We start from the raw sequence: 25,094 nt of genomic DNA on the forward strand, positions 1-25,094 counted from the left end.
CCACCTCCCCAGAATGCCTCAGCCCCACGTCCCCAGTGCCATCAGCTTCCATCCCAGGCTGAACACTTAAGAACAGATGACTGCAGCTCAATCACAGCTTGGCAGGCTGTGGCACAAAGGGAAACCCTGGGGCCAGGAGAGCCCAAGTCCTGGCACGTGGAGTCAATTACATGCCCACCAAGCTACAAACCCAGGATTGCACCACTGGCACCCTCATACTGGGCAGGGATGCGGGATACTTGGGAATGTCCTGCTGCGCCATGTGTCAGTTTGGAATGGAGGCTGTGTACCTGGGCAGGAGCTTGCCAGGATCCAAAATCTTGTCCTTCCCTTTCCACTGGATGTGCGGTACGGGGTCCCCCTCTGCCTGGCACTGGAACATGGCTGTGTGGCCCGGGTACACCGTCGTGGGCTCTGGCTCCAGCTTAAAGGTGACATAAACTGCAGGCAGAGAGGCCGACAGGAGCGCTGTCAGCTCCTGGGAATGGCACTAAGCTCCCACAAGGGAGCACGGCCAGCACGGTGGCACAGTGGCACTGCCCTCCCAGGCTGCGTGCAAAGAGCTGACAAACCAGACACTCCAGTGCCGTGGGACACAGCTCCGGTCAGGCCAGACACTGCTTTCTCTGCCACCCAGGCCAAGCCAGCGCAGCAGGAAACGCCCCTGCCTGCCACAGAGCCCTCACCTGCGACCACGAGCTGCACGGTGGCACGGATCTCGCCCTGCGGCCTGTTGGAGGCGATGCACGTGTAGTTCCCTGAGTCGCTCCTGCTCACCTTGTGGAAGGACAGGATGCCAGCATTGTGGCTGACGTGGGATGGCAGGCTGCTCCCATCTGCAGGACACGAGAGGACGGATGCAGCAGTCATGCAGGACGCTGCGCTTCACCCACGCTGGAGGTGGGGCAACGTCCCCGTGGCCTCAGGTCAGAAGCAGGCACACCACAACCAAATCCCCCTGACCTGTCTTAGTCCACTGGATGGTGGGTTTTTCCCGGCCCGTGGCTGAGCAGGACACTGTAACCTCCTTATCAAACTCCATGCACTGCAGGGGCTGAGGTGGCGGGGTGAACTTCAGCTTCTCTACAACAGACAGAGGAGATGTTCAGGCTCCCTCCCCACCACAGGAGACCCTGGAGCTGGAGGCATCACCCCTGCACAGCAGGGAGGGACGCGGGGCGCTGTCAGCATACCCAGCACGTGCACGCGCGCGTATCCCTCGATGCTGCCCGCCGGGGTGCTGCTCACACACTTGTACATGGTCCCGTCGTACACCTCCACGTTGTTGATGCGCAGCGTCCCGTTCTCCGAGATCTCAAACCGCGAGTCCTGCCCAGAGCGGGGGAAGGAGCGGGGAAGAAATGATGCTGTCCCCAGCCCTAGGATCAGCCCTCGCTTGTGGCACTGCTGACACTCTGCATGCCACACCATGCTTCAGATAAACACATCCCTGCTGAGACCCACACGGAGACAAGCTGCAGGGACCTTTTTCTTAGCCCTGCCCCAAAAGCACAAGGCTGACTAGCAGCCAAGTGGCAAGAGACAGCCAGCTGTGCACCCACACATCAGGAGGATGGAGCTAGTGCCAGGAATATGGCCAAAGTGGGGGTGACAGGGAAGCTGGGCCTAGGAACAAGGTGAGAAACAGCAGCAGCAGAGCAGGTGCCCAGCAGGAGTGCCCATGAGGGGCTGGGGCTTGCCTTGTGGCCTCACCTCAGAAATGGAGACGCCGTTGCGGTACCAGGTGACGGTGGGTTTCAGGGAGGCCTTGCTGAGGCAGTGCAGGTATCCTGGCTTGCTCTCCTCCAGCTGGCTGTCCTTGGGCATCTCCACCCATTTGGGTACCGCTGGGCACGAAGGCAAGGGGTTACACAGAGACACTCACTACCCCTCTGGCCAGCAGCAGTGCAGAACACACAGGCACTGTGCAAGCAGCCATGGGACCCTGCAGCTCAGCCATGAGAGGTGCCTCTCTGTACCAGTGAGGTAATGAGCCATGCTGCCCAGCTCACCCTAACCCCCCATCCAGCCCCTCTTCTGCTCCCACCCTTTTCAGAAAGTTTCCTACTAGCCACAGTGATGCTCAGCTCCTGTTTCTTCTCTCCAGCCTTGTTGGCAGCATGGCACGTGTAGATCCCTGCATCCATCTCGGTGATACTGGTGAAAATGAGCTGCTCTGCCTCTTGGTACACCCTGCCAGCAGTGGGAACTCGTTCCTGGTTTCTCTCCCACCAAACCTGGGGTGTGGGTACGCCTTGTGGGGCAGGGCAGGACACGCGATGCCCCTGGTTTGCTGTCAACACCTTCGGGGAGAAGGGTGCCATGTCTTCGATCTCTGAGAGGAACAAGAGACCACAGGGCTCAAAGAGGGCAAGAACATGCAGCCAACCCACCAACACCATCATTCACGGGGGAGGCACCATTTAAAGGTGAGAGCACACAAACTCTCTTTGCTCCCCTCATCTAGACAGCAAGGATGAACCATTGCATGTACTGACCCGCTGCTGTATTGTCACATAGCTCCAGAGTGGCACTGGAGCTCTGGGACCCACTGCCCACCCTGCCACCAGCCCCAGGAGCTCACCTGCCAGCCGCAGAGTTGCCTTCAGCACAAGATTTTTCCCCCTCTGCCCGTGGCCAACGCACTTATAGACACCGGTGCTGCGAGCCCTCACCTGGGTGATCAGCAGGGAGCCATTGGCAAACACGGTGGTCCTGGGCACGTGGGGAGAGGAAGGGCTCAGTGGGCATCTCTGCAGGACATGGCCAGAGCTACAGCGCTGAGATGTCCTGCAGGAGCCCCTGAAACCAGGAGGGTGCCACGCCAAAGCTTCCCACCACACGTAAACAAGGAGATGGTTGGGATACATTCTTCATGGAGGAAATGAGCTCACAGAGGTTTTGTTCTTGGTGAAGAGCTGGCTCCCACCAAAAAATGCATCACCAAGCAGCAGCCAGTTGTGGGAGCACACAGAGCCAGGGGCAGGGGACACAAGGTGGCGCCCGGGGGCTGCCAGGCCGAGGGCAGGCAGCACCCAGATGGCACTGCTCGCTTTCCAGAGTCTGGAAGAGACACATCCCAGCTCCGGGATCGCTGTCCCTGCCCTGCACACTGCCCCATGCTTAGGCTGCCTGGGGTTTAGAAACACTCCTGGCTCTGGGGATCACCATGAACTTGGATATGGAAGTCCAAGAGAGCCATGGGCCCAGTGATTGCTGTGCAGATGTTGGGGGCTGGGAGGTGTTCCCAAGTCTGGGGATCACCACGTATTGGCATCTAGTACTGGGACATATCCCTGATGGTGAACTGCCCCAAATGGGCATCTGGAGCTTGAGCTTCCCTGGCTCCATAGAATCACCACATCTGGGGCTGAGAGCCATCCCTAAGTGTGGGGCCATCATACACGGGCATCTAGAACTGACAGCCCCACAGATCTGTGCAAGGACAAACTGCTCCCTGAGTCCTGCTCAGGTAAATGCCGTGCACAAGGACCACATCCCTGCTAAACCCAAGCCAGACAAGCTGAGAAACCAATCCCCATGACCACTCTGATGCTGCGTGCTTGCCCTCATGTACAGACAGGCTTTGACCTCTCTCTTCTGGAACACAGTGCCCCTCTCCTCCCAGCCCTGCCCACATCACTGGGGTCCCTATTACTTGGATCTGTTGGTGACAGGGTTGTCTTCAAAGAGCCATTCCTGTGTGGGAGGGGGCACAGCTGCAAACTGGCAGTCAAACATGGCCTCTTCATTCTTGGTCACGATGAGGTCCTGCGGGACGATCACTGCCTGAGGAAAGCTCTCGTCTGCAACGGTAGAGACCACAGGAGGGTGAGAGGGACAGAGGGGCCTGCGGTGTCCCCACACCAGTGCTCTGGGAAAAGCTCAAGGAAGAGCTGGATGTGCCCTGCAAGCCCAAAGGAGGCAAATGTGCCAGCACAGCTGGAGTTAGGGACTCAGAGCCCAGGACTGCAGGTGGGAGCTGCTCAGAAGGGGAAAACCCCTTCTGTTTCCAGCAAGGCCCTAAGCATCCTGGTTCCTAGTGAACAGATCAAAGCTGACACTGGACAGCAAAATTCCCCCATCCAGTTCCAAATACTCCTCTAATGTCAACAATTCCTGCCCTCCTTAGGTCTTGCCTCCAAAGGCCATCAGGACATCTACCCCCATGGCAATGACATTAGCAAAACCAGAAGCACCTACAGCCTCCAGGGTGCTCCATTACAAAAGAAGACACCATAAATGTGCTCCAGAAAGACACAGGAGCGAATTAACACACACAGACAGGGCAGGCTCCAGCCTGGCCAGGATCCATCAGGTCTGTCTCTGCCCAGAGGCTTTGCACAGAGGAAAGCCACACCAGCCCGAGGTTCCCCTGCAGCAGAGGGGAGGCTGTGAGCAGGGCAGTGTGACAGCTGGGACACAACTCACCGATGACATTGAGCGTGAAGTTGTCGTGGCTGCAGACGGAGCCGACGGCGCTGCGGGCGCAGCAGTAGTAGAGCCCGTTGTCATCGGGGCTGGCGCTCTGCAGGGTCAGCGTCCGCTCCTTGTTGCTGACAGAGTAGGTGCTGTGGCTGTCCGGGAGGGGGCTGCCATCCCGAAACCACTGCCACGTGGGGCTGCAAGACAGGGGCGAGTGGGTGACCAGGGGCACGGCACCGTCAGGGCTGCCCCGAGAGCGGGTGTGCGGGGGAGACAGCCCAGAGATGGCCCAATTCCCTGGCTCTCCGTCCCCAACACAGACACGAAGCCATGAGACATGCAGCCAGAGTGGACGGGACACGACTGGGAAGCGACGGAGAGTGACTGCAGCACACCAAGCAGCTCAGCAACTGGACTGTGACAGCCCATCCTTACTGTGCTCCTCGCTACGCGGCTCTGGGGAAGCCGTTTGCCTTCTCCCGCGGCGCTCAGCACAGGCTCAATCCTGCCTTTCGCCTTCCCTGACTCTACTGAATTCTTGCGGGAGAGAGGAGGGGAGGTGGGGGAGGAGCAGAAAGAAAAAGGTAGCGGGGAGGAGGGAGGGGGATAAAGAGAGAGAGAGAGAGAGAGAGAGAGAGACCACACAGCCAAGGTGCAGGGGCCCCTGGCAGGGTCCACTCCTCAGGAGGCAACCCTTACCGTGGGTGGCCATCGATGTGACACCGCAGCACCACTGTGGAGGAGGGCTGGATCTCAGCTACGCTGGCCGGCTGCTTCAGAACCACACTGCCTGTCTCAATCCCTGTGGAATCAAAGAATACCAACACAGCTGGCTCTCCAAACCTACAGAGCCCAGGCGGTGGTTATTGGTGACTCACCGATAACCAGCGGAGGCAGCAAGGGTACAAGCATGCTTAGAGATACATATGCCCTCAAGCCAGTGTGGAGTAAAGAAACACCCACACTGCAGAGATCCCACTAGGCCTATGTAGCTGTTCTTTGAGGGTTAAGATGAGTTCTGAAAGGACCTGCAGTGCCCAGGACACACTTGCTGCAGTAATGTCCCAGTTTCATATGCACAAACAGGAAAAGCAGCAGGAGAAAGCATCTCCGACAGCCTCAGGGACACCAGAAGACACAAGAGGACTACAGGCCAGGATGGACATGGCAGCTGGAGAGCAATCCTACTTGAGCAGCCCAAACCATCCGACCCCTGTCTGACCCACACAAGCATTAGCAGACAGCCTGGAAAAACTATTTCCAGCCTAAAGAGAATGCTTTTCCCCGTGCACCATGGGCGGCCACCGGGCATGTGGCGTGTCCCGGCCACCTTCGCCCCACACTCACACTTGATGTTGAAGGACGCGTTGGCCGTGCGCGCCTCCTCCCCGGTGAGCACGTTCCTCGCCAGGCACTGGAAGACCCCGGCATCCCGGTGCCGATCCACGGCAGCAAACTGGAGGTTGCTGCCTTCCTTGAAGCGCTGCTCCGTGTCCTCAACGGGAAGGCCGTTCTGCAGCCACTGGAACTCCACGTCCGCCGGCTCCTTCACCTCGCAGCGGAGGATGGCGCTGCGGCCGTGCAGGGCATCCTGGGAGTACGGCTCTTTTGTGAAAAGAATGCTTGCCTGGGTCCCCACGGCTGCAGGACAGAAAAGGGAGGGCATGTTTAGAGCAAGAGAAGGAGAAGAATGGCTCAGGTAAGCATGTTTCATTCTCAAGGGTCTCCAGACACTCAGAGCCATGTTAGGAGAAACACAGCCCAAAGCACATCTGTCAAACTCATTCAGAGTTTTAACAGACCTTGCTTGGATGCCAGCACAGCTGCTTTAGGCAATCACTGGAACAGGGCTGCCTGAGCTTGCCACAGCCAAGGAGGGCCCTCTGCTCCCTGGGGACAGGGGCATTAAGAGGGAGCTCCCATGACCCACTACTGAGTGTCACAGTCCCAGCCTGAACAGAAAGGTGTCTTGCAATGTATGAGCCAGGAAGGCAGTCACCAAAGCCCTGGAGAGCAAGCAGCTTCCCCAGCAATTGCAGTGTTTCTTGGAGTGCTTCTTGTCCTGTTTTTTTGGGATGAGTCCTAAGTTCCAGCCTTGCATCAAGACTGCCCCTGATCAGAAACACACACAGACTGTTTCTAGGTTTTCCTCAAAGTTCCTCTCCTCAGGACTATGTCTCTGACTCACTTCCACATTGCCAGCAATTACCCAGAGAAACACTGATGTGGAACAAGGATTATCTATGGGAATAAACACAGCAGCTGCTGGAACACAGCACAAGAGGATGCAACAGGGACACCACCACAAACTGGTGCTGGTGACTCAGCCCACTCGCAAGTAGAAGCGGAAACAACAAATTGCAATAGCTGTCCTCAGGGTCTGGTCGTGGCCTGAGGGGCTGGAGGCATCTCTCTACAGAGATGGAAACCCCAAAGAGCCCTCCTTGACACACTAATGCCCATCCAAGAGCTCGGGCAGAGTGCTTCCCTGGGCAGTGCCTGGCATGGCTGCTGAGGGACCGCTGCCACATTCCCAGATCTGGCTGCTGCCTGCCCACAGCCAGCCCTGCAGGCGCTCTGCTCTGGTTACCAGCTGGAAAAGCAAGGGAAGCAAACAAAAGGCAATTCAGCACATGAGGATGGCTCTTGGACTCTGTTAGCAGCACCATGCTCTGCAGGGAAAGAAGCCAAGCCAGGCAGATTTTGAGCTTCTCAGAATGAAGATGAACAAGAGCATGGTCAAAACAGTGTGCTCCCAACACTGCAAGAGAAACAGCCTCAGAAAGTGGATAAGTTACATGAGCAGTATCAAAGTCCAGCTGAGAGGCAGCTCCTCTCTGGACACTCAGCCAATCCTCCTATCTGACATTTGTACAAAAGCTTGATGAAGGGATACGATTTGACAACACATCTCAGTCAGACAGAGCGAGGGGATAAGGAATCCTTTTCCAAAAGAGACCTTTTGAAGACCATCAAATTCCAAGAATTCCACAAGAGCTTTTCCATGCTGGAAAGCCTCTGGAGGCTGCTACACAGCACAGGGGCCAAGGAAGTGCTGCTCATGGGCACCCAGTGTCAGCCACACATTCCCTGCAGTGCTAGTCTGTGCTCCCCACCCACAGCAGCAGCAAAGCACTGACACAGGCACTCAAACAGGGCTTCACATATGTCCCAAATACACCAGCCAGGAGCAGGGGCTGGATTTTGCAGTGACCCTTCTGTCACTGAATTCCCAACTGAATTTCCTCTGGTCCCAGAGCTGTGAACTCTGAATTTGGCTGTCCTGACTTCTGCAGCTGAACAGCCAGCTCCATGCATTTCTCTGGAACCTGTTGATGGTCCCGTTTCCCTGGGTCCCATACTGAGCCAAGTGCCATCAAGATGCTGTGCTCAAGGGTCAGCATGTCCAGTGAGGTCTCCGTGGGCAGCTGCCATGCACCTCCCCTGAAGGCAGGAGCTATCCATCAGTCTGTGACAGCTGTCTCACGCACCTGAGATCAGCACACGCCTCAAGGTGATACAGCGTGCAGGAACATGTGTCACACCAGATCTGTCCCAACGAGAGCACTCGGAAAGGCAGCAACCAGCCAAGCTCACTCAAACACAGCCATGTGCACCATCGCCTAAAAGCTCCAGAACATCAGGAGCTGAGCTCGCGCCAGAACAGGCTGCTGGATCAAACGGGCAGGAGGAAAGGGGAACAGAGCAGTCAGATCCACTCAGGTTTGAAGCTACAGGACCCAGGTCAGCTATTGTCCCCAGACATGCCTCAGGACAGCAGGCACACGTCCATCAAACCACAGCTGCATGGTACAAAGCACGTGTGACGTGGCAGGGCACACAAAGCTCCTGCAGGAGATGGGTTTGTTCCGCTCCTGCAGTGCCAGCCTACTGATCATGCTAGTGCTGCAGTTTGTGATGGGACACCTCTCTCTGAAGGTGCAGACCATTAGGGGTTTCAGATGGTATATTTTAAATTACACACACTTCTAGCATTAAACCATTGGCATTACCAATGTAATAGAGCTGCTTTCACCCCAGCACTGACAGCACAAGTGCACTTGACTCAGCACTGATCATCTGAGAGCTTTAGCTGCCTCATCACAACCATCCTGCTGTTTCACCATGCTCAGGGAGGAGGACATGGCTCTGTGGACAGAGGACATGATGGTGGCTTGGCACAAGTCCCACATGGGAAGCAGGGATTTTACCAGGTGTCAGGAAACACTGGGATCCAGCTCCTTAGTCAAACAGGAGGAATTATTCCAATTATTCCTGTTGTTGTTTTCCATGCTGGGGAAATGGACACAACCATTTCAGCTCAAGCAAGATGCCTGTGATGAACACCTCATGAGCACAGGTGTGTGGGATAAATAAATGTTAAACTGGGATAAATAAATGTTAAAGTGCAGCAAGAGCCACAAGCCTGTGTTTTGTTTTGACAAGAACATCCAAGGTGCCTTGGTGAAGTGGCTACACATGCTGGAAACCATTGTCCCAACCATATATCACATTTGGGCTGCAAGGAAAGACCAGGAGCAGCTAGATGTGGCCCAGAGGAATCCTACTTGAGTTTTGGGGTGCAAGACATCAGAAGCCCAGAGGTGGACACAGCTTTTCACAGTACTTCAATCCAGAGCACCAGTGTTTGGAGATGGGAACTGCCTGGAACAGCTGCACAGCCCTGACCCAGGAAAAGGCTGCAGTCAGCAGGGTCCATGCATCCCCTCTACCTCCTGGGCTTTTGGGATAGAGGCTCAAGGAAGCTGTCTAAGGAGAGGGCTGCTCTGTGGGATGCCATTATAACACAGTTTGGGTAAAACCTGTACAAAGCCAACAATCTCCACTGGTGCTGAATAAAGAAGAAAATGACTTTGTTTGTTCCACTCAGCAGCTGCAGGACCTCCCAGCTCCCCTGTGTGGCACAGCCATGGCCACGTGTGGCTCAGCCACTGGAGGCTACCCCAGAGGAGAGAGCAAAGGCAACCCCAGCTCACACTGGACACCTTCCCAAAAGCTTCTGCTGTGGTTTCATGAGCTCATCTGGGCTGGGACACATTGCTGGGAGCTGCTGAACAAAGCAAAATGATTCCCTTAGTGGGAGTCACCTCAAAAACTATCCAGCAATGCCACATCAGCTTAGTAAGACAGAGCCAGTGCAGAGCTCTCCCCTAGCAACACAGCTGGGCCAGCCATGGTCCTGCAAAGCCAACAGCAGCATGGAGCAGTCCCAAATGTGTGTGCTGGCAAACATCCGGCCTCTGCAGATGCATGTGACACAAGCCACCCCTGGCTGGGAGAAAAAGAAACACTCCACATGTGTTTCTGGACTAAAACTGTCTCAACTGTGGCTACAGAAAGCTTTTCAGGAAATCTTCAGCCCGATTAGATAAACATGTTTGAAATGCAGCACACTTGAAAACACCCAGTGGTGTGCTACCCAAAGGATACTTCATTGAAATGCAAAACCCTCCTGTTGAGGTAACAGATAAAGGTTAAGTGAATTGTGTAGGGAGGTTGAATTGGTACCTAAAGGTCCTCAGGGTATCATTCCCACACACCACAAGGCAAATCATCTGCAGGGAAGGGACACAGACTAGTAGGATGCACAAGGATGGAGAGAAGAGAAGGCTCAGATCCCATCCTGGCTCTGGGATCATCCTTCTGGCAAAGATCTGAGTGCAGGACACAGCATCCTCCAGGCAGCAGTACCCTCTGCTCACAACTAATTTCATTTTTTTTTGGGAAGGCAAATAGCAGCTTCCCAGGAAAAACCAGGACCCAGCCATTGCTGGACTCCAGCCTGAGCATGTGCAGAGCATTTCAGGGTGACAAATAAAATCAACAAAGCTATATCCAGGACAGACTTCTGAGCAACTCTGTGAAGTCAGTCACTGCTGTCTGAAGCTCTGCAGAGTCAGTTTTCCATCCTGTGGGATTGCCAGGAAGCAAAGAACTCTCCACACCTCTGGTAAAGGACACCCAGCCCCATGGTAGCCAACCCCCTCGAAGGCTGCACAGCATTAATGCAGTGATGTGGCAGCAGACTCAGCACGGACTGGGAATGTCTTTGGGACTGTTCTCCAGAGCTAGGAGTGCTAACTAGAATTCACTGCTTCAATGCCCCAGTGCCAGTTCCATAGGCTCACCTAGGGGGACTCCAGCAGCCCAACACCATCTGGGTGCTGCAGAGCTGAGGAGCAAGCTGAGGAGACCAGGCAGCACATCTCCTGCCCTGCTGGACAGGCCAGGCTGCCTGCATCTTGAAACAATCCGAAAATCATGGTCTCCTCGCCTAACGACATCGCTTGGGAATGCGGCCTCAACCACAAAGCCTTCAGCTGCTGCACAGCCTCAGATTCCTGCTGAGTCCACAGCCACCTCTCTCACCTACAGCCCCGCTGGGGGAGCAACAGGCAAGGCAGCTGGAAGCACAGTGCTCCACATCCCCAGCCCTGTGGGAGATCCATGCTTCCATCCACCCCAAAATGCCCACATCCAGGCGTGCCCAGTGGGCAGATCCTGGGCACCAGCTCCTCCGAACTAAAAGAGCTCTGGAAAAGGACAGAAAGGGAAAAGGAGAGGATCCATTTCACTGCGTACCCAAGAGTTTACCAATCTCTGAGACACCACAGGATATGAGTAATCCCAAAGCTGCTTGCAACCAAACCAGGAGCTAAAAGCATGGGAATGGGATTCAGGAGAGGGCTTTGTGCTAGTATAAGGTTTCCTGGTTTGGAAAGCAAGCCCAGCACTGTGGTGCTTCTGCAGCTTGTAGCCCAGCCCCATTCTCCAGCCGGGCCCCAAGAGCATTATTCTGCAGACTTGCTTCCAGGAGCACTTCAGCAAAATTCACCCTGGGTCAGCTCAGCCAGATGTGCAAGCCAACTTCTTTAATGCTCTGCACCTGGAACAGCAGTTCAGAGGAGCTGCAATCCATCTCCAGTGCCCAGGATAGCAAAGCCCAGAGCACCCAAACTGCATCCATCCTTTCTCCCCAAAGGGAGCCATCCTCTTCCTTTTCTTCCCTGCCAGCAGAAGGCCTCAGACCTACTCCAGCTATGGAGGGGGAAAACCTGGCTTAGAAGAAACAAAACTAAGACCCAGAAGTGCCAAGATGTGATGGAAGCAGCCAGCTGCAAAAACTGGCCCAGCCAGCTGTTCTGGCAGAGGACATGACTGGCCAGCATCTGCTTGGCCTCTCAAAGCAGAGTGGACCTCACAAAGCAAGGAGCTCACAGCTGTCCCGGCTCCACCACAGAACCAGCTCCTCCTGGGGCTGCACAATGAGTGTGCAAGTCTCAGACCTGAGGCAGGAGCTGAATGTATTTACACCACCAGCTCAGCACTGAAGGAGGCAGAGAGCTTTGTAACACACTGCTAAACATTTGTTCCCTATCCATCTTCATTCACAGCTAGCAAAGATGCCATGTTCCCTGGGCAGGCACTGCTGCAGCACACAGCTGGGATGCCCTGGCTCCCCAAACCTGCAGGGCCCTGTGCAGCACCCCAGGAGCACAGCATTCACTAAGGGAAGCCCTGGGCCCCTTGCAGCAAGCACACAATGCACTTTGCTGTAGAATGGAGTCCAGAGATACAGCTGGGAGAGAGCAAGCTGAGATGGCCAGAGATGCTCTAGTCCCCACCACTAACTTGATGTGAACAGCAGGAGTAGCTTAAATCTATCCCCAGGCTGCAGCAGATTCAGACTGAAAGACCAGGATTAAGAGACCTTTTCACCACTTTTTAATTCAGCTACCAACTCTGGATGTGCCAGCTAACTAACAGACCTCAGCAAAGCAAGGTGGCAGTGACAGCTTTTAGCCCCCTCGGAATCCATTCTCAATACATGACCATCCCACCATATCCACTGTGACCTTTATTCTTCTGCCCCTGCACTGCTCACACCACTAAAGAAACAAAGGCCCTGCAATTTGTCTAGCAGCAACCCAGGCTATTGCTCTTTGATGAGAAACCACTAAGGAAAAGGAGGATTTGGATGAGCTAATGCACTCACTCCCAGCTCTGGAAACCTGTAACAAGGCAATGCAGACACAGGCAGAGCTGCCACTGCATCCCCCAGCAGCATGTCTAGCTGCCGCTAGCCCCAAGCAAAACCAACAAACCACAACCACAGCCTGGAGGGTGACTTGGCTCCCTGCAAGCCCAGGGGCAGAGCTAGGGGCCACAAGAAAGACAGTCCCCAAAGGAAAAGGAGGAGAAGAGACTGAGAAGCTCACAATCAGGCCCCATGTCCCAAACACAGGACTGATTTATCACCTATTCTCTGAGAAAGACATTGAGCAGAAGTGTGGTGTCAAAGGCAACCATAGGCACATTTTCAGAAAAGACCATGACCTGGGCTCCATCCCAAAGCCACAAAAAGCACAGCAGGGACGGTATTAGGGCTTGGGGTTCTGGCCCCTCACAGGTTTCAGTATCAAACTCCCAGAAAGCATTATCAAACAGGTCTTGTCTTTAGGAGCAACCTAAACATCACTGTCTGCAGGCAGCAATTCCTTCAGTTGCCAAGTCCTCGGGAATGGCTCCAGCACTTAGGCTTTGCTTTTAGTCACTCTTGGATCAAAGAGCAGCAAACTCTGCGTTCAAGCCCTGGCTTGCTTCCAAAGGCTGGGCAATGAAATCACTGAGCTAGAGCATCCTGAGCTTGCTGGTCCAGAGGATTGACAAGCCCTCTGTCAGAACAAGGCTCCACAGCCTGCAGGCAGGTTTAACTCCTCGTGTGCTGCGTGTGCACTGCTCAGCAGCACTCAGCCCATGCAGGCTTGGCAGCACTTCCTACAAGAGAGAAACACTCAAGAACCAAAGTGCTGCTAATGCTCAGGACTGCAACTCTCCCCTGACAGCCTCTTCTTCCTGCTGCAGCCAGGCACAGCTTGCACAGCCCCTCTGCCCACATGCTACCTAGGGCCCAATGGGCTTGACATATCTTTCCTGTTCTCCCCCATCCCCATCCACAATTGTCATCCTAAGCTATTAGCAGCACTTTGCTTGCCTGCAGTGCCTGGGCTCCTTCCAACCCAGCCTTCACTGCAAACAGCCACATCTCCAGAGCAGCAGAGCCACAAAGAGCAGCAGGCAGTAAAACCACTCACCTGGCCTCCTGTCCTGTCCTCTCTGCCACCACTGGACCAGCCAAGCACTTCGTACCTTGGTCCCATCTTCTGCTCCCCATCCAGTGCAGCCCCCAGGACACAGAGTGTCACAGAGCAAGCAATGCACACCAGCATCTGCTCTTTGTCCCTGCGAGGCTCTCAGTGAGCACAGGGCCCCATACAGACCTCCCGTTCATGTCTCCAGCAAGCCATGTGTTTCCTGGCACAGCTCATTATGAACACGCTCATATAAAAGCAGATTTTTGGCATGCCAGAGCAGGGAACGACACATGGGTCAGCTTTTGCTCCCCTCCTGGTCACAAGCACAGAGCCAGCAGGCTCACTTGCACCAGCTGAAGCCATAGAAGCAAGCAAGGAAAATCATGAATGCTCAGTAACGTGAGCAACCCCCCTGCCTCCTGGGCAGGCCCCTAGAGCCACAGAAAGCAGCTGCTGGGAGCATGCCTGCTCCACTCCCAGGCTCTTCCACTGCTTAGCAGATACTGCTGGAACAGCAGCCAAGCCAAACACCCAGAGATATTTTGCATCTCCAAATTATTTCCAGCCAGCGCGATCCTCCATGCGAGGGGGTCCAGTGGAGAAAGCCTCTCAGATGGGCAGGCCTGCAATAAACCACCAGGCCAGATGGAAATGGTTTGAGTCAGGCAAGGAGCTCTGAACACAGCGAGCAGCACATCTGGAAAGTCTTTGGGCACTCATCATATAAGCTTTTTAAAACTAAATCTTTTCCCATTCCAGTTAAAGTAAAATCAAAAACTCACTCTGCACCCAGGAAAGCAATCATAGGCACAAAGCAGCATTTCCAAGAAATGCTCTGCTAGAGTGGCTTTGGCTTCATGAGGCAGCAGAAACTGGACCAGTACCTAGGAGCTCCAGGTCCTACTGTAGTGGATCAAGATGACTGGGAACTTGGGAAAACATCATCTATTTGCCCAACAATTGTATCACACACCCGGATCCAGCAGCTCTGCTGTGAGAGGGTCTGCCCAGATGGCCACTGAACCTCTGCCTTTGTGGCAGTTCACTCCAGATTTGCAAGAGACATGAAGCCTGCACAGCACCACTGAGCTCGCTCCAGGTGAGCCACAGCACCTCTCTCTGCTGCTGTCTGTGTGGAACACAACCAAGCAAATATTGAGAAACCAATTCTGCCCTTCAAACAAAGCTTTAGAATGGGGAAAAAAAACCCCAAAACCACAACAAAACAAAACAAAAAACCAAAAGGGACAGGGAAAAAATAACCACTTAGCACAACTCCCATTAGTCTCCCAAAAACTGTTCAGAGAGGCTGCAAGCTGTGGGGTATCCCTACCCTTCCAGGATCCCATATGTGGGAATGGCCAAGTCCTGTTTCTGAGTAGTTATCACAAGGAACCAGAACAAAGCCACTGGTGTTTGACCACTGAATCAATTGCTGGAGCAGAAGCTAAGGCAGCACTGCCAGTGATGTGCTGGGGTACAGCTGTGCCCTGGGAGAGCTCACTGCTCACAGCAGGGCAGCCTCTGCTGCACACAGCCCCATCCCAAGGCAGGCAGGTACTGCTCACACATCTGCTACAGGAGAAAAGCTGACAAAAAGGCTCAGCACAAGGACACTGAGCCCAGGAAGCCAGCTGCAGATCCTTGACAGCTGCCAGCACGTGTCAGGACAGCAAGGCTATCCTGGCACTGACCTCACTCACTTGCCCAGTTCAAACTAGTTTGGGGCTTCCCTGCCTCTGTTCCTCATGCTGCCCTTCCTACTTCCCCAGTCCAGACCCTCTGAATCCCAGTCCTCTCCCCAGGCACACATCCCACAGGCTTGCCTCTTCCAAGACCACCCTCAGCTCAGTTTCCTAACTCTGCCATAATCTTTACACCAGCAGGTAGCAGAGACCCTGCCTTCCTGTGCCCAAAGCCAGGCAGCAGCCCCTCCAAAGCAGCAGAATGTGTGATACCCTCTGAAGGCAGGGCCAGTGGGTGGGGAGTGAGGAAGAACTAGCTGTTACTCTGGCAATGAACAAGAACAGCAAACAGGGGTGCTACTCTGCAGCCACAGAGCAATGGGAGCATTTCAGGAGCTTCCTAGTCATTCCCAAGCCAAGCAGGACTGCTGTCAGCCCCACTGCAGGCTGACCTGATCTTGTGGGGCAGACACCACGTTGCACAGTTTGTCCCCAAGGCTGTGGGATTTTCTAGTGGTCTGTATGGAGAACGTGTCTGGGCTGAACTGCGAGCTGAGCTTTGCACCAGTTTCTCCCAACATCTCAAACAGAAAAAAACTGGAGCAAGAGAGGGAACTCCCCATGGTAGCCAAGCTCCTTGGCTCCCTGAAACTGCTGGGGCTGCTGAACCAGAACAACTGGCCTTGGAGCTGCAGGAGCTGCCTGTCTGCCCTGGGAGCACACTGACACTGCTCCGAGCCATGGAGCTCCTGCTCCTGGCACCTGCTGCAAGAGGGGGCACCTCCAGAGGACACTGCACCAGGGAAAGAATGCCATTCTTTGGGTCACTGGGTGGTCCCAGGCCCCTAAGTGAAGTCCATGTAGGCTTTCTGAGCAGCCAGCCCAGAGAACCAGCCCAAGCCATGAGTGCAGCGCTGCAGTGGAGCTGGGAGAGGAACAGGGCACAGACAGCAGCCAGATCACTGCTTCTCCTGCCCAAACAGGGCACAGACAGCAGCCAGATCACCGTTTGCTTCTCCTGCCCAGACACTCAGGGCACAGCTGGCAGCACCACTTGGCCCCTGGCCCATGCACAAGGAAGCTCTGGCTGAGTGAGTGGGCCCATACCTGCTTGCTGGGCACCACAGGCAGTGGTGGGCACGGGACTCCCAGGCCAACATCATTGTAGCAGATAAACAGAGACAGAGGAACAAGTGGGACAGGAGGCCTCAAGCCCAGCACAGGAGCTGGGAATCCTGCTGGCTCAATGAAAACCTCTTTTATGGGGCATCAGCCCAAAGCTCCTGAGCAGACATTGCCAGCTGCACTGCCAAGTCCCAGTGAGAAACACCGAAAATGTTTCAAGGGCGACTCAGCGCCACTGACAGACTTGCTGCACCCACCACTCTTGGCAACCAACTCTGCCAGGCTTGCTCTGAGCCCTTGAGCAATTCCCTGCTTTCCTTACAAACACCTGATGTGTGCTGCTGGCAGGAGCCACAGGGATCTGAAGGCTAAGCTCTCTGGGCAGCACAGCAGAGGTACTGCACTTTTCTCCCACCAAAGGAAAGACAGCAGAAAGATGCCAGGTGGAACCAGGATGAGCCACAGTGGCCTTGAAGGATGATGCTTCCCCCACAATTTAAGCATGGGCCATATAAGAAAGAATGTCTAAGCTCATGAAAATGTCTTTACTAAGCAAAACTCCTGCTGGCAGAGGAGAGCCCAGGTGGTGCTGGACAGGCAGGCAGGTCCTGCCAGCCGGGCAGAGCTGTGACAGGGCTGCTCATCACTCCTTGCCCAGGGGCTGAGGCAAGGCCCAGTGGCAGTGAGGCTCAGAGCTCATCCCAGGGCAGCTGGGGCCAGCAGCTCCAGGTATCTCACCAGCTCTTGCCAATCCATCTCCACATCCTTGCACTCAGGCTGGGGGCCAAAGGCTGACGTTGTTCCTGCCATCCCAAGCCCAGCCAAGAGGGATTCCCCCATAGCAGCACTGTGTGTGTGTGTGTGGAGCTCCTGGCCAGTGCTCCACGTTATTCCTGTTCCAGCTGAAACACCGTTCCAGATGAGGGGAAAAACCAGGAGAAGCTCCATAAAACTGTCTGGCACTTCCCTTCAGCAAACAGGAGCCCCAGCCAGCCGCTCCAGAGAATGGAAGCTCAGGCTGTAAAGACAAAAGGGGGTGGGGGTGGGAAGAGGCCAGGGCAAGGGAAGCAGAGCAAAGAGGAGCAGCATGCACACAGGGCCTGCAAGCAAAGCCAGCTGCTTCAGCAATGCACCACAGGCAGAGCTGCTGCTCAGAGCCAGCTCCCCTCCATGCAGCGAGCTCACCAAGGCTGCACTGGGCATGGAGCACTCCTGCCAGCAAGCCCTCCTTGCCCTCCCAGACTGTCTGCTGGAGAATGAAGCTTACTTGCCACTGGAAGTGCCTGAGTGAGCTGTTTCTCTGGGCGCTGCCACCAAACCCACTGGGAGGAAGAAAACATCCCCAGTACCACCCAAACCTGTGCTTGCCCCTGGGTGTGCTTGTCTGGACATCTTGCAAATCTTGCTTGCTCAGGGGGCCAAGTGAGAGGGTTACAACCTCACCCAGCACACCCCAAGACATGGCTCAGCAGCAAACTCCACAAACACCCCAGGAGCTACAGAGCAGAGCCAGCAGCTGCAGGAGCAACGAGGGGACAGAAGCTGCAGCTGAAAATTCCCATCTACACTACTGCAAATACCCTCTCATTTTGCTGACAATTCTATGTTTACACCATCTGTATGGACTTCAAGCCCACCCATAAGCAACTTGCTGGTCCCAAACAAGACTGTTTTCTGGGGACAAAGGGACAGCTGCACTTCTGAGCCTTGCGTGCAGGGAAACAGACAGGGAGCTTATTTATATCCCAAGCTCTGCTCTAGGATAAATATTTTAAATCTCTCTCCAGGTCATGTCAGCATATTTACAGCTAAGTTTCCCTTAGTTATATGCCTGTAGAGACTCAGATGGATTTGCCATGAAGATCCAGCTGGCCAAGCTCTCCAGACAGCTTACAGCTCATGGGAGAAATGGTTCATCCAGTGCCATGGTCTTGAAAACAACACCCATGCTCTGGCAACTGCTGCAGGGACTCAGTGGTGCACTCCTCCTGTACAGCCCACCCACAAGCATGCACCCAGCCACTCTGCCTTCCCAGGAACAAGGAGAAGCCATGGAGGCTGGGAAATGCCACCATAAAACACGAGATTGGGGCAATCCCACTGCTGGGCTCCCCAGGAGCACAGCTGCGTTGTGGGTCTCACTCAAGATGAATCTCTGGAGCATCCTGCTTCACCGTTTGGTTTACCAAAGGTAAAAACCTGCTTGTTCCCCTCCCACAGGAAGGAAAGAAGCTCCCAGGAGAGGAAATCACTTTTCCTAGCAGCCACCACAGTGCTGCAAAGTAAAAATTGCTGTGAAAAGACACTGAGGAGACATCTGAAATGGACTCTGCAAGGTTGGGTTTTGACCTCTGGCTGCCTCTGAAGCTGCAGGAGGATGGACTGGCTGCCCAGGGCTTCCTGCTGAGTTCACAGGATTTCTGTGCCAACCCTCACGAGTGTTTCAGGAACACTGGTTCATAAACACTGCCTGCTGTGCACTGCACGTCCATTTTCCACCTGTGTGCCACTGGCTTCTTTCTGGCTACAAAGCACCATCCACAGCTCCCCATATCTGTCTCCAGCTATGTCCTACAGGTCTGCAGATCTCTCCTAGATCCTCCTCTTTTCATTGCTAGAAAGCTGAAGATCAGCCCCATTTCACATCCATCATTTACCATTATGCAGGGAAGTCCTGTTGTCCAGGACTCACCTCCTGGGAAAAACATCACCAGGGAGGCTGGACCTGCAGTATCACCTCTGAAAGCAAAGAGGACACAGAAAAGAACAGTTCCTTGTTTATTTTCATTAAAGCCATTTATGAATCTATATTAAAAGCCACAAAAATAGGAAAGCAGATGGAGAAGCTAATATTTCTTCTGCTCATGCAATATTAATTAAGAGGTAGCTTCTCTATGAGACATTGCTACATTATCTCAGCTAAAAATGGAAAAAAGTCCCTGAGTGGGAAGGCTATGCAGCAGGGCACTTTCTGGAATATTTTACAAATCGATAACTAGGCAGAATGTTTGCTACAGATAAATCTAATGCAAAGCCCCCGTGTCAAATTAAAGAAAAGCTCAACTGTAACAGACTCACTGAGAAAGAAATTCCAACTAACCAGATCTCCTTGAAATATAAGTGCTTCTCTCCATTGCAGCAGAAAAGCTGATTTCCAATACATCTGCAGAACAAATAGTTTTACTGGACAGTCACAAAGCCACCAGTACAAGAGTAGCTGGACACCCTAAGCAACCAAATGGCAAGGAAGCACACAAACAGTGGCAACAGACACTCAACAACCAGGTCCTGGAGGGCACAAAGCTGTGCTGAGATACCTGATGCTGCTCAGTGCGGCCACTCAGCAACCCAGGTACCATGGATTGCTCCATCAAACCCATGGCAAGCCTTTGTCTGCAGGAATGCATCTCCAGCCAGTGAGAGGCAGGCCAAAATCCCAGCAAGGCCACAGAAACAAAACACGATGGTGAAGGATTCCCAGGATGACAATCTTTTGTTATTTCCTTGCCAAAATGTTAACCATCCAGATTAATGCTTTCTGCTTCAGGCCACACGGCTTTGAGACTTTTCTTCAGCTGAGTGGAAGAATCCTTCTCCAGAAAGTCTCCTGATTTCCAAGGGCCACCTGAACATCTCAGCAGCCCTGCCCCAGCTCTGCTCTGATTTCTCATCACCTGCTGTGAACTGGAGGCTCAAGGAGACAAAGGCAATCTCAAGATGGCAGGAGGAAGCCACAGCCACACCTGGGAAAACAGCAGTGCCCAGAGGCAGGCACTGGAGAGAAACCAAGCAACAGCAAAGTCTGAGAAGGGGGCGTGTGGCATGCCATGGCAGGTCTGGATACAGAAGAGGAATCAGGAAGAGGTGGAGATAGGAGGCACAACTAGAAAAGGAACAGTTGCACTTGAGCCAGAAAAAGGCAGCAAGATGGAGACAGGACAGGGCCAGGAGGGTCAGAACTGGTGAGGGCACAGCAAGTAGCTCCTCCACTCACACACAACATGCAGGGAGAGCCAGCAGGAGTTAACTCAGAAGATGAAAAAAAATCAGATGTGTTGCCTTTGTCGCTCAGCTTTTGCCTGGAATATGGTGGACAAAGAAGTGCTTGAACCTAGCTGGAAGAAAGAATGATCACAGAACAAGATCTCACTGCTGCAGAAGGACTCTCAGCCCAGGAACTGGCCAGTCCCACAGCACCTGCCAGGTGCTCAGATGTGTGCCAGGCTCACGGTGTTTACAGCAGGCCAAATGGATGGAGAGGAACAAAGAACATCAAGTAACTCATGAGCAGCTTTGGATTTTTTTCATCCAAGACTATTTGTACAATTCTTGCAACTGCTGAAAGAGAATTTTGGTGTTGGTCCCTCTGCAAAGGCAACTGCATAACCTGACCTCAGCAGCACAAACCCATCTATGCTCCCATGAATGGTTAAGAACTGGATGCACTGCCCTTTGTAGACCCTACAAGACTGTCTGGCTTTATTCTCTCTGCTCTTGTCTTTGCTAGGAAAGACAAAATCCATAATCTTTTTTCCAATGAACATTTCCCAGTGATCCAGGCACTGTCAGTGACCTCAGCAGAGCCAGCAGCACGGAGCAGCTCCATGCCACAGGAGTGCCAGGCTGCCCCAGCAGAGCCAGGACACACACCAAGGCATGCTGCAGTGCAGCAATAAAGGCACTTGCAAGCAGCAGCTTGTCCTGCCCTTAACCATTTGGACAGCCACTGTATGGTTTGAATCAAAGGCTTCCTTTGTGCTCCCAAAGAAGCCAATGAGCAACTGCAAGGAGGAGAGAGTTTATAGCAGGTCTTAAGCAATACCATGCCTATCTTGTGCCAGCATCACTCACAGAAAGGACAGCCCCCACCCCAGAGCTGCCCAGAGGCACACGAGCCTCCCCTCTGCAGCCAGAATGGGACCTGGCCTCCACATGCCCTGGCTCTGGGGACAGACCTATCTGGCTTTCTTCTGGAGTGACAGAGGACAGAGCCAACCTCCCCATCTGCCCAAATCGACAGCAGGGTGCAGTCCCAGCTGCTCCTCAGGGTGGCCTGAGCTGCATCAAAATGTAAAATCCTGCTGCTGGGACAAACCTTGTTTTACAACAGCATCACAGGATAGGGAAAGTTACAGAGCCTTATTATCTTAAGAGCTACAAACATCTTGGGCATTAGCACCAAGGTCTGAGCACAGCTCACAGACACTGCTCTCTTACAGGACAGAAGTCACCCAGGAACTGAACACAGGTCAACCAGGGGCTGAAATACAAAGAGCCCTGTAATCCTCACTCACAAACCCCAGCCCCTTTCCACACCGGGTCCCAGCACAGACAGCAACCCTAGGTCATTGCTTTCTTCCAGCTTGAAACACCTTGTTTTCCAGAGAGGGAAGACTCATGCCCTGAAATCAAATGTGTCACAGCACCTTCCAGACAGGAATCTGCTCGTATCAGTTTTCTTCATTCATCATCCTGCACAATACGACCATCAATCCAAGCCATCCCAACCTCCCAGAGGTGCAGACCACCTGACAGTGCTGGATTCAATTCACACTCAGGGGCCCTGTGCACGCTCCAGTTCACAGGTGCCAAAATCCCTGCCTGCTCCATTCCAGTCAGAGCCTAATTTGACAAGGAGGAGACACACCACTGGTATCTCATTGGCAAGCACCACCTCACAGGAGGAATCATCACCTAAAACCAGCCATGCCTCCTCTCCTGACACACAACCTGTGTGTAGCCCCTGTGCAGGGAGACAGGAGCTCACGAGTGCTCCTTGCTGTTCATCCTGAATTCCACACTTGGACTCAGACAGTTTTCATTCTGCTCTTGGAGACACCTGAGCACCTCAGCATTCATCTCTTCACTAGCAGCAGAAATGTTTTAATTACAACACGGGCCTTGCCTGGACGGCACTTAAAATTTTTAAGGATTAGAATGCATTGTCAAAATAGGCCCTTGCAGAACAATTTCAGAAGGTCAAAATCAGAGAATAGAGGACGGATTTTTGAAAGCTGATCAAATAAAAGGAGCAGCCCCAGGCAGTAACAGTCTGCAAAGAGTATCAAAATAGCGCCCACCCATCAACTTTCCCAAACTGCTAAGACAAGCAAGCTTGGGAAAAGTCAGAGCTGAGCAGGCACACTGAAACTGCTCGTCCCAGGCACACAGATCAGGCTTTCAGAAACTTGCAAACCACTCTCAAGTCCCCCCTTGCCTCTCTCTTTGCTGATCAGACAGCGTGTATTAGTCATCTCTCAAAGCAGAGGTAAGCAGCCTATTCTGTGACCAGACAGACACTGCTTCCCTGAAAAAGACAAGGCTTAAGTTAAGACTAGAAGTACTGTACAGGTCAGCCTTTTAAGCTCAGGAAAAACATTTCTGTATTAAGTTTAAAAAAGAACTGGCAAGAGTGAGAAACTGAGCCGAAGCAGCAGTCAATGAAAAGCACATGCACTGCAGACCTGGCTGCCAACACAAATTGATGCTTTGAAACAAAGACCACTTGTGTTTTGGCTTGAAGATCTTCCACAGCTACTCAGCAAGAGCTGCACAGATTAAAAGGAGACACAGGTAAACACAGAACAGTGCTTACTGCCAACTATTTCCCTGGAACAAAGGAATGACCAGAAATGGAGTCCTTGCCTTGACTGAGTGGCATGGGTTCATCCTCACTGTGCTGTCCCGTGCCAAAAAAGGCAGAGACAATGGGAAATGCTGGACAAACCTATTCAGCCTCTATTTAAGCAGCACCTGGATCCAGAGCCTGAACCTGGAGAGTTGCAGCTGCTTCAAACACTGAATATGCCTCCAAACCTCAAGAGCCCACAGGAGCTTCATTACAATCAGCCTTCACTCTTCCTCTTCACCCATTTCCAGAAGAGTCCCTGAACTGTTCTTCCAGCTCTTCACTCCCTGAGACTACAGACACCTGTGTGCCTCCTGCAAAGCAAGATTCTGGTCTAGTCCCAAGCCACCCTACATCCATACATGCCTTGCAAGCCTCTTTTCCTCCCTACTGCTTGCACAGTGATATATATATTCAGAAGGCACAGGAAGACTGAAACAGGAGATGGTCTTCTCCACAAAGATGATCCTTCCTTCAGTCTGGTCCTTTTTTAGGCACACCAGCTGTCCACTCTAAACCAAATGGCAAAGTCAATAGTTCCCGCTGCAATGCAAAGGTGGATTTGCTGGTCCTGTGTGACTTCAGAAGTGACCTGACACTGCTCCTTCCTGTAACACCCAACAGCAGTGCAGGAAAGCAGCGATAGGCAAGAAAAAGGAGAAAGCTGACAGCTCATCAACACAGCACAGCAGATCCTGATGGGGTCTCGTAGGATTAAGGAGGTGGAAGTGCAGGACTCTGAGCAGGCCACCTCCTCGAATCAAAAATCTGTGTGCGCTTGCTTCTATATGCTGTGGTTGAGTGGTGTCAGCATTAGAAAGCAAGCAAAAAAGTTTCTAGAAGACCCCAGGGCTCCTCACCTTACTAGCAACTCCCTCTGAACAACCTCCCTAGAAACCAGAACCCAAAATTTCTGTACCACTGAAAGCTCACACGGGCATGAGGAACAAGACGTGACCCATGTGCAGAGTGTCCAAACCATGACAAAGCCCAGGGAATGGCCACTGCTCCAGCAGCAGCCACATGAAAAGCCTGAAAACCTGCAGCATCCCCACCCCTTCCTCATCAGGTCTCCCCCAGAGAACAAATCCTTCTGTGTCCAGCAGTGTGATTGCTTTTTTCAGGCAAGGCAGCACACAAGGTATGCTGCAGGCACAGCACAGCCCTTTAACCCTTCTGTGCAACACAACATCTGCTCTTCCAACAGACTGAAAGTATTTTTAAGTAGCTCTGGGATGCCACCTCCCAATAGCTTCCAGGCAAGGAGCACGACATGGAATCAGGCCGCCCACCTTGGGACCGCTGCCATGCTGAAACACACTGAGCCCAGGAAGCAACATGTTACCAACTGTCAAATTATCATTTCTCCATCTCTCTTCCTCCTCTTCTCACAGACACAGGTAATTTCTTATAAAGGTGGAAGACACTGCAGTTGCCCTTCTCCCACCTCAGACATTATCAGCTTTCTCCAGCAGGTACTGCCATGCCAAAGGTGGGGCTGCCTCTTTCCCTTACACAGCAAAATCCACTGTGCTGGTTCACAGCCTTTGCAAACCCCACCAAACCCAAAGCTAACACCCTGTGCAATTCAAACCTCATCAGGAAGAATGTTCCTGTGCATCTGCCAAGCCTCTTGCTAGTCTCGCTGCCCTCCAGGCCTCCAAAGGGCTGCCTGTCCCAGCCCCTGAGACCAGCACTTCATGTTAGGAGAATGAGAACTGTTCCTTGGGGTCTGGACAAACAATTGCATGTCCTAAAATCTCAGGGGAATTTCCCTCCAAACACCACAGCAGCAACTGCCTTCACAAAGAGCACGTTTGTACCCAGGTCTGTCCACTTCTAAATAAGCATTTGTTCCAAGCTCCCAAACATCGAAAGCAGTGGAAACACCCACTGCTAATGTGAAATATTTTGCATTCCAGGCCTGAGAGGTATGCTTGAAAATGTTCAGAGAGGAAAGAGTGTTTATTCACTGGGAAGAGGTGTACTAGGTCCTGCTATTTACTTTAGTCCACGTGTGCTTGCTGGAATACAGCTTTGATCTTTGCAACTTAAATAGCAGATGAATTGAAATGAATGCAAGAAAAATATTAGTGCAGAGATCCTCTAGTAAAT

At 53.1% G+C, this 25,094-nt stretch overlaps 1 protein-coding gene across 2 annotated transcripts in view; it reads right to left on the reverse strand.

Annotated features, from left to right (window-relative positions):
- PTK7 (protein tyrosine kinase 7 (inactive)) overlaps positions 1–25,094 on the reverse strand; it is a 34,405-nt gene that overhangs the window by 6,479 nt on the left and 2,832 nt on the right. For both annotated transcript variants that reach the window (XM_039717105.1, XM_039717104.1), the window contains exons 2-12: positions 5,773–6,066; positions 5,125–5,227; positions 4,432–4,622; positions 3,659–3,806; positions 2,585–2,715; positions 2,069–2,335; positions 1,714–1,847; positions 1,194–1,329; positions 964–1,083; positions 687–836; positions 291–441 (exon numbers count right to left, since the gene is read on the reverse strand). In XM_039717105.1, the coding sequence (XP_039573039.1) occupies positions 291–441; positions 687–836; positions 964–1,083; positions 1,194–1,329; positions 1,714–1,847; positions 2,069–2,335; positions 2,585–2,715; positions 3,659–3,806; positions 4,432–4,622; positions 5,125–5,227; positions 5,773–6,066 (1,825 nt within the window). The remainder of the gene's footprint in view (positions 1–290; positions 442–686; positions 837–963; positions 1,084–1,193; positions 1,330–1,713; positions 1,848–2,068; positions 2,336–2,584; positions 2,716–3,658; positions 3,807–4,431; positions 4,623–5,124; positions 5,228–5,772; positions 6,067–25,094) is intronic.

This window comes from Passer montanus, unplaced genomic scaffold (genome assembly GCF_014805655.1).
Source record: "Passer montanus isolate IOZ18808 unplaced genomic scaffold, ASM1480565v1 scaffold37, whole genome shotgun sequence".
Lineage (NCBI taxonomy): Eukaryota > Metazoa > Chordata > Aves > Passeriformes > Passeridae > Passer > Passer montanus.